The sequence below is a fragment of the Fundulus heteroclitus genome, chromosome 6 (assembly GCF_011125445.2).
Source record: "Fundulus heteroclitus isolate FHET01 chromosome 6, MU-UCD_Fhet_4.1, whole genome shotgun sequence".
NCBI lineage: Eukaryota > Metazoa > Chordata > Actinopteri > Cyprinodontiformes > Fundulidae > Fundulus > Fundulus heteroclitus.
The window spans coordinates 14,970,145-14,979,736 of record NC_046366.1 but is presented as its reverse complement, the minus strand read 5'-3'; the positions used below and the strand labels follow the sequence as shown (position 1 = coordinate 14,979,736).

At 40.6% G+C, this 9,592-nt stretch overlaps 1 protein-coding gene across 1 annotated transcript in view; it reads left to right on the top strand.

Moving 5' to 3' along the window:
- The first annotated feature begins 2,932 nt into the window (after positions 1-2,932).
- The window catches only part of LOC118556098 (fibroblast growth factor 12), a 40,088-nt gene continuing 33,428 nt past the window's right edge, over positions 2,933-9,592 (top strand). The window contains exon 1 of the mRNA XM_036138141.1: positions 2,933-3,424. Within this exon, the coding sequence (XP_035994034.1) occupies positions 3,334-3,424 (91 nt within the window). The 5' untranslated portion in view covers positions 2,933-3,333. The remainder of the gene's footprint in view (positions 3,425-9,592) is intronic.

Genomic DNA, 9,592 nt, shown 5'->3' with positions numbered 1-9,592 from the left:
TTAACCTATATAATGTGTTAGAAATGTCCAGCCAAAATAGAAATGTCCAGCCATCATATCATTCATGAAGAATAAGAGTTTTGTGTCTTAGAAATAAATGTGTTTTGATGTGAAATGTGCGGATCAACCCCTTGGTCAAAGCAAAATATCTTGTGAAAATGCTGGGTGAGGCTGGTAAAAGACTAGGATCATTTACTGTGAAACAAATTCTGTACTGACATTAGTTGAAAAGCCACTCTGAGAGGATTGACTCGAAATGCCAGATTGCAGTTTGAAAATGCAGTTAGGGACAAAGGCTTTAATACTTTAGAACACCAACTCAACTGTGACGTATGCAGGTGGTGTCATCATGACCAGAGACTGGTGCACTTCATAAAATAATTGCATCATTAGGAAAAACAACTATATATTCAAATAAGAAGGCATAATCTCAAGCCATCAGCCAGGAAGTTAACATGGGTCCTCCAAATGGACAGTGAACCTTAAAGTACCACCAAATTAATTACACAGTGGCTTAAAAACAACAAATTCTATGTTTTGAGATGGCCTGCAACCCTTTTACACTTGTTCTGTCAGGAGGAATGGACCAAAATTCAAGCAACCATTGTGAGGAGCTTGAGGACAGACACCCAAAACATTTGACAGAGTTTCTATAAAGTAATTCTGTGAAATACCACTACAACACTGCATGTACACCTGAAGAAATAAAAATAAATCTGATTTATCTGCCTGGTTATATTTAAATACATGAAGGAGGTACAGTCATAGCACTGGTTTCTGGAGGATGGGTGGGTAAGAACTTACCCGAAGAAAGGAAAAATACTGAGAGTAGATACGGAGCAGGACAATTGTGCAAAAAAAAGGTAAACCTTTTAAGAAGATTTATTATTATTTGTACAAGGAAATAACTATCACCACACAATTTTTCACTTACTGATCCCTCACATCTATTTCAGGGCTGCATCAGTTAATTTCAGGCCAATACTGAAATACTGATCAGATTTTGGGATATAAGAAGATAAAGAAGACTGATAACTACAACTTTTCTCAAAATATTCCACAGTTTAAACATTCAACGGCTTTGAATAAAGAATTTGTTTACAGTAAAACATTTTATTAAATGTATTGATTGATCATGAATCAGGATTCCCTTTGTACTTTTATGCATGCAGACAATGTCATCCACTCTCTGCTGAAGCCGGCAAGTGGTTGCTTTGCAGGGGGGCAGTTTTGGGATCTGAACAAACAGCAACATCAACATATCTGTGACTCTGGGTCTGGTGCCAGACCAGTCCCCACATCATCCTTCGCCACAGCCCCTCTATCCTCGGTCTCTGCACTCAGCTTCTCTTTATTCCTCTCTGACCTCTTATTTGCATGACTGCTGTTAAAGCTTTTTGCTGACCTGACGTGTTCTTTGATGTACATTGTATCTTATGAACAGCCACAGCATTTTCCCAAGGTATTTTGTGTGACAAATTGTTGTCCTTGTGCATGGTGCAATGTTGCACAATAACTAGAACCAACACGAATGGACTACACAAAAATGCAGTAATTTAAAGCAGTTTCAGAAAAATGCTGCAGAGGGAATTGAGCTCTAACACCAACATCTGGGATATAAACATTTCGTTTTGGTTTCGCTGTTGGTGTCCATTTCTTATGTTGGCCAACTTTAGATCCATCTTTTGTCTCTGAACTTTAAACATTTAATGCTATACCCCCCTCTAGTGGTAAAAGTCTCTCTATGTCTTCCTTTTACCATTGCAACAAAGGATAGTGCTTGTCATCATGGACCAAAATGCATGTCTACATCCTAGAGCTTGGACTTTAAGGATTAGGTCATGGCTTTTGTATAAAAAGTGTATATTTCTTTAACACTTTCTAACAGATTTTACCGAACACCCATTAAACAGGCATTTATAATCATAGCCATTTTCCAACTGCCAAAAACTCCTACTTTCCAGTTTATTGCTAAGGCTGATTATACTGCACAAGTCTGCTCACCAACTGTTTAAAGAGCAGCTTTTAATAAACAACAATGTTTCTGTTTTATTCTTGTTTTGTTCCTGCTCGCCTACCTTTTCCCACCCTTCTCAACGTCTTTTTTTTATAGTAAGACACTGGGCACCTTTTTCTGAAAAACCTGCTCAATATGATTTTCGGCTGAGCCACACAGTATTTCAGATCGCATCAGTAATCGCAGCATCCATATTTGATGCTGTGATTCATACAATACTTATAAATAATGTTTATATATAATCCTGCAATATTTACTTTTGCAGGATTGCTTGGGTGCAGTATGCTTCGTTTGCTCCTAATATATTAGATGGACTGTATCACGTAATTATACAGCTCAGGTAGAGAGGAGGGAGAAATGTTTTGATGGAAGAAAAATAACCCCAAAATATATTGAAGTGAATATTGCGGTCTTTATACTGCGCAACACCAGTTAATAATTATATTCTGTGTGGAAAAGTGACTAAAAAATGATGGTATTGTGGCACACAACTCCTTCACTGATGGGCGATGATTAACTGAACCTAAAGGGCAGTATATTTTGGCTCTTTCATAACGCAGCGTCAAAGCCGGACACTTTCTGCTACTATCAAATTACGAGGAAGACTTTAGGACGGCGGAAGTCTGTGTTTTGGTCCCCGTGGATTTATCGAGAAAAAAAGAAGAGAGAAACGAGGGGTGTGTTGGGGGGGATCTCTGGTTCCAACATCTGTGCGGCTTTTCTGATCTAAACCGTCAACTCCGCATTACCTCACCGGTGTCCGGTCTGCCACTTTACCCCTGCAGTTTAACTTTGGCGTGCGTACTCCCTTTCCCCCCCTCCCCTCTTCTCCTCCCTCCGCTCCTCCCTCCCTCCTCCGCGCAGTCTCTCCCTTCTCATCTCGCGTTCCTTCTTTTTCTTTTTTTCTTTTTTTTTTTTTTACGTCCGCTGCTGGAAAAGACGCGGAGGCAGAGGATGTAGCCACAATTAAAAAGAGCACACTGTAACGTCCTTGCGTTGCCTTGCTGTGGCGGAAGAGGAGTGCGCGGACGCGAATGACCGTGGCTAGACTGTGGGAGAGTGAGATAGGACGAGAAAGGGAAGATAGATAGAGAGAGAGAGAGGCCGAAAGAGAGAGAAGGGGGGATCACTCAAGATGCCTCGTTTTAGCGTAATCTGTCCCGCAGACTGTGCCCTTCTAGCGATTTGAGGGGCTGCTGTGAAGCCCACGGAGAGCGGCTGGCTGGCTGGCAACGCTATGCTGCCTGACCCTTCTGTGTTGTGATAGCGCTGTCCGATTGTTTGGATTGAGGAAAGGCTCCCACCAACCCAAATCAATGAGGATTCTGAGGCCATTCCTTCAGAAAGGAGCGCATATGCTGCAGTGTTTCTGTGGACAACGATCGAAGTCGACCACTATCACCGACGGTGAGAGACAAACATAGCTTCAACAGCTGCCTTTGCTTTGCATGCTTTCTCTCTTGAGTGACAGAGAGGGAGAGAGAGAGGGCGAGCGAGAGCGAGAGAGAGAGAGAGAAGAAAGGTGAATATAAAAAATGAGAGATGATGCGAAAGAGGAAGGAAGGAGTGGGAAAGCTTTCATTAAACACTCGAGTGTTTAACATCCTCCGAGTCTGCAGCAGAGAGAGCCTCCCCTTTCCCTGCGCTCCTCGCGTTTGTCCCGAGTTTTGTGTGCAGTATGCGCCGGCCGCAGAAGGCTGCTGCCGGTCGGCACCGAGAGGACACGGAGAGCTCCACACACTTCATCCCAGCCGAGCTCTATATTTGCAGGGCTTTATCCGAAGGAGGGCAATGGAAAAGGACAATGCAGGGATGAAGTCACTAAACTTCAGGGGCCGGAAGAGGGCCCCAGATATGCAGAACCGCGTTCAGCACCACGGATAGCGCTATAGCAGACGCACTCCAGGGCAGTGATTCAAACTTTTCATGTCAGTGTCGGTTTTAAACAGCTTATAGCAGAACTGATCAACAAAAGGTTAAAGAAAAATCACTAATTTAGTAGAAAGAAAATCAGTGCTGTGGTCTTTTTTGCGTGAATATTATTTGGACTCTGAAATAACAAAAAACAATCCCTATGCTTTACTTTGACCTGAGTTATTTTTTTGCATATTACAAAACAGGCCAAACTTGGATATGAAACATTCTTCTTCTACTTTTTGAATGTGCACAACATAGTATACTGGTCCTAATGATATGAAAACTAAGTGACATTTATATGCACGTGCGCGCACACGTGCACACAAACAAAACACACACTGGTGTTTGGCAAAATGCCTGAGATAACCCCTGTGTCCTTTAGTCATCTCAGAGGCAGCTGACTGCAATGCTACAGTTGTTCACTTGTGACATAACTGTTCCTGTTTTCAAAGGCATTAAAGAAACTGACTAGTATTTACAGAGGGAACACTGTGCATTGTTTCTCCTCCTGCCTGCTGCTGTCACCTCTCAATTGCTCAAAAATTCAGGGCAGACAATTAGAAACTCCATTAAGCACAGCTGATTCCTTCGAGGTAGTTTGGACCAAAAGCAGCGTGCACACTGGGATCTGCAGGGCACCTACTGACAGCCCTGGCGGTCGTTCTCCTGTATCTCAGCTCACTGTTACCTGAACCGGGTGACCTCAATCAAGTCTTCAGTAGTCAGCTCAAGGTTTTGATAGAAATTGATGCAAAGTCTCAACCTATCATATTTCACAAATCTGCTACAAGTTCAAGTTAAAATGTTTAAACTGCATTTATGAATTTTTAAAACTTGTAGAGAAATTCACAGGTACAACCACCAAGGAATAGGACTCGACAGACTGTAGTTAAATACCTAGGCATTGTGCTGGCACTAGTTAAACTGCTGACCCTCTGGTGCCTCATGAAAATTTGGGAAATGTTAGATTACCAAGCATCTCCTGAGTAAATAATTGATACAATGAAGCAGGACAACACTAGTTTGGAAGAAGATTCCTTAACAAGCGTTCTTCCGTGCCGACCTCTCACTGCATTATTTACTTCCCTAGCATACTTTCTTCAGTGGATAATGAGCATAAAGAAAAGATTAATGTTTTATCACTATGTTCAGTCAGTATACAAACCTTTCTTCCCTATGTTTGTTTTTGTTTTTCAATGGGCTTTTGGGGTTGGCATAAACGTTTGCACCTGCTTTTCCTTGTGTCAGATATGCACCTGGATCATAACCTGGAGATTTCACATTGCTGTCTCAAACATATTTTGAATAATTTAAATGCAGTAGGTTGTTTTCTGTTGTTCAGACATTTAATTTAGCATTTTTCTGCAGATTAGGAAGACTTCTTAGCTCATTAACATGTTTTTTTCATGTTAAAAGCTACAAACTTAAATATATTAATTTGGTTATTTGTGTGACAGATCGACAAACCAGTAGTCAATAACTTAGATGCCAAGGTAAAAATTTTTTTTTTTTAAAATATCGTTTTACACATAAGAATCTGAAACTGTTAAGCGTTCCCTGTATTCAACCTATTGGGTCAGTACATTGTACAGCCAGCTTTTGCTGTAATTACAGCACCAAGATATTTGCGGTATGTCTTTACCAGCATCTAGAGATGGATAAAGCTCAGCCAGAAGTGTACATGAACATCAACCTTTAAGATTTGCCATAGACTCCTAGTTGGATTTAGGTCTGGGATTTTCTAAATCAATGAATTGTAGCTCTTGCTGTAAGTTTTAGGATTGCTGTCCTTCTAGCTGAGGAGCCACTTGGCGAACCTAGATTCCTATGTAGTATATAGCATGTTTTACCCAGCTTCCCTGTTCTTGCTGAAGAAGAAGAAATCACCCCACAGCATAATGCTGTCACCACTGTGTTTCAGGGCAGTGGTGATGATGAGTGCAGGGTGATGTGACGTGTTGGTTTTGTGTGTAGGCCAAAAGCCTTCCATTTTGGTCCCATCAGACGGGACAAGAGCACCTTCGCTCACATGCTTGCTGTGTCCTCTACATAGACTTAGACTTAGACTTTCTTTATTGTCATTTTGTAGCACAGAGTGCATACAGAACGAAATTTCGTTTTTTCATACAGCTCAGAAAGATTGCAGTAACTCTACAGGATACCTTGCAGTGAATTTACAGTACAGGATAAGAAAAATGCAGTGGTAAATCACAGTCAAATACAGGATAACTTTCAATTTAACTTTTGGATAAAGTGCAGCAGTGAGCAGTAGGCAGATTGAAATGTAAAGACAATGTAAGCAATGTAAACAAATATGCAGTAAGGTGCAGCAGTGATTTAACAATAGACAGTTGCATTGTAAACAGTTTTGCAGTACGTTTCCGGAAAAAGTGCAGCAGCGATATTGAAGGATACATACAAATGTGCAAATTAGCGGGTCGAGTGTGGTACACAGTCCGTTTATAGGGTATGGTAACCAGCTTATTTTGGCTTTCTTTTAACAATGGCTTTCCTTACCACTCAAAACAAGATTCTGGGAGTGCACAACCTACATTTATCAAAATAATGAATTTTCCTATCTTATCTTATCTTGGGCCTCAGTTTATGTAGACACCCATTTCTTGTTAGGTTAGTATTTATGTAATGCTCTCTTCATTTTCAGATGATAGACTGAATAATGCTCTGTCAGATTTTCAAGAATTAGACTATGCATTTATAACTAAACCCTGATTTAAACTTCTGCACAAGTTTATCTCCGATATGTCTGTTTTTTCCTCTGGTCTTAGTGGTACTGTTTTTTTTTTCTTTTTTTAACTAATATTCTCTAGCAAATCTAAGCAGCCTGTGTAGGACCACTGTATTTATACTGAAATTAATTGCACACAGATGGATTCTATTTACCAAATAGTTGAAGGCGATTGATTGCTCAAGATTCTACGCAGGGTTATCAGAGTGAAGTGAGGTGAACAGATATCCTTGCCACATGTTTATGATTTTGTTTCCAACACATCTGGCCTTACACATTACAATTATATACTAGTTTGTGCCAGTCTATCATGTAAAAACCCAATATGATTTGTGGTTGCAACACATAACACTGTGGAAAATCTCAAGAGAAAGTCTCAGCCAAAAGGGAGGCTTTCTGGTGGGCAGCAAAATAGTGAAAATAATAGATGACACTTTTATGTGGTTACATCTCTGCCTGAACAGATTTTTTGTTGTTAGGGTTGTTTCCTGTCATGAGTGAATCTAAATCTGGGCTTCACTTGTCTAAATGTGTTTTTCCTCAGAGACTTTAACACAGGGAAAATGCTGGTTTAAATAGTTTGCCTTTTTTTTTAAACAACAGCTGTTTTGCCTTTACTTCACTTTTTGTAGCCCAAACCATAGTCTGAATGTGTGATTCACCCTTACAATAAGGGAGGGTCTTTATGGCCCAAACTGCTTGCATTTATGTGATGATTTCTGCCGATAGTAGAAGTGTGTTGAACAAGCAGTCTGAGCTGTGGGATTGCTTTCATTCTCTCACATTTCTGCTCCTCAGCCTCCTACGGACTCAGTGAGAAAGTCGAGCAGACATTACACTATGAAATCTCACTCCAGCTATTGTGAGTCAACAAATCTGTGAGGTATTTCAAGGACACTCAGTAGTGACAAACTTAGAAGTTGGAACGTGTACTCCCCCATCGCCTCCTCCTCTTGTCGTGTCCTCTTGTGGTTTGTTTTTTTAACCACAAGATGGCAGCAGACAACAACAAGTGAGGTTGGACCGGACCACAGATGCTCTGAGGCTTAGCTTTATTTTACTTAACGTTGAAGTATCGCCTACACATTTTCATAAACATTTTTTTTATATAAAAGTTTTATACTTGATACGTTACAAATGGAGGTTTATGTAAAAAAAAACAGTTTGACATTTAGAAAATGTCTCTTTCTGGATTAAGCTTGTGTAGAACTGGTTCATTGCTCTGCTGTAAATCTCTGCAGGGAGCGAACACTAATTGTCTGCAGTGGAACGAGGAAGCTAAGCAGATTCCTGAAGGGGAATGCTTTATCTTTTCCTGACAAAGATATATGTCCACATCTGTAGCTCTCAGACTGCAAGGTCCCGCTCACTTCTCAGATGTTCCCTTTGTGCCTCACTCTGCAGCCTGCCTGCGCGCCCTGTATATCATGCTGTTGCACACAGCTGGGAATAGTTAATGTTGTTTAGACTCTTTATCATTGATATATTCCTTAAAACCACAGTGGCATAATGATTTCTTCCTCTCACCTGCAGCTCCATTTAATACAAAACTGTGTCTGTTACTGTGGCAATCGCTCAGTTTGTAATCAATATCTTTTTGCTCGTTTATCTTTGTCTTGGAAAGGTAAGAGTTTATCCATCGTGTGTCTTTCTCTGTCTGCCTCACTGTCATTGACATGTAAAAAACAGACAAAAGACTAAAAAGGCTCTAGCTGTTCAGATTCTTTTTCTTCTAAATGTTATGTAAGTCAATCTAAAATCGTTTCCCTGATCTTGCTGGGGGAAGAGATTTGGTTTGGATAGAGAATGTCAAACAAAGTCGTGGAGAAAGCCTTTAAATGTTTCATGCTGTTTCATCATGGGACATGGAAGGTTTGCTGACCCTCGTGTTTTTGTCCTTCTGCAGTTTTTGCTTCTGTGCAACAAACAGACACAAGATGATGGGCATCAACTCTGGCAACGTAGTTTTTAAATGTATATGTATTCTGCAGTATTGCACGCAAACATGCATTTACATCCAAGCACATGTCTGTGGGGGCTCTTAGCAACATGCACACACTGAAAACCATGTGGAATTCCCAATGGGAAGGGTTTTTGGTTTTGTCTTTGAGGCATCTAAGGTTAATTAGTGGGTTTGTGCTCAGTTAGATGAAAAACAGAGTCACCAGGAGAAAAGGGTATTTCAAGTGCTCTGTGAAAGTGATAACATCCATTGAACCGCTTCATGTTTTTACATTACAATTGTGAAGAGAAAGAAATATGATACATGATTTATTAAGTAAAATTGTGTGATTTGTATTTAATGTTTAACCCACTTTTGCTGTATTTTATCTACCCACTTTGCACATCTAAAGACCAATATTTTTTTACTTTGTTTTCTTTGAAAATATAGCTCAAGCTCAGTCAGATTGATATTCTTAGTTGGATCTTTTACCTTCCTTTGGAGTTGTATAGGCTTGTAGTCCTGCTGTAGTCCTGTCTCATATCTGTTGACTTCTTATAGTTTCTTTCAACAGTTGCTTTCTTCTTACCTCTCTTCCATAAAAGCTAGCTACCTGAAGCTTGCTACCTGAAGCTAACTATCTGAAGGGCACAACTGATACAACTTATAGTTGTCCTGTCAACCGAATCTTCTACCCGAGCTGTATAACTCTGCAGCTCCTCGTGAGTTATTGTGAGCCTCTGGGCTGTTTCTCTGATTAAAGGCTGGTTTATGCTTTATTGCATCCATGAGGTCCACACGGCCAAATTATGACATTTTAGCAACCATGCCCCTCTGCGTGCCATCCATGCTCCCCAAAGTTTTTGAGAAGGTTCTAGCTATGGCTGCAGCTTCAAAATATGCCTAAACCGGTCCCCTCACCCTACCCCTAAAGACAGCAGGCGTGTTTTGCAGGACGGGGGCACGGTTC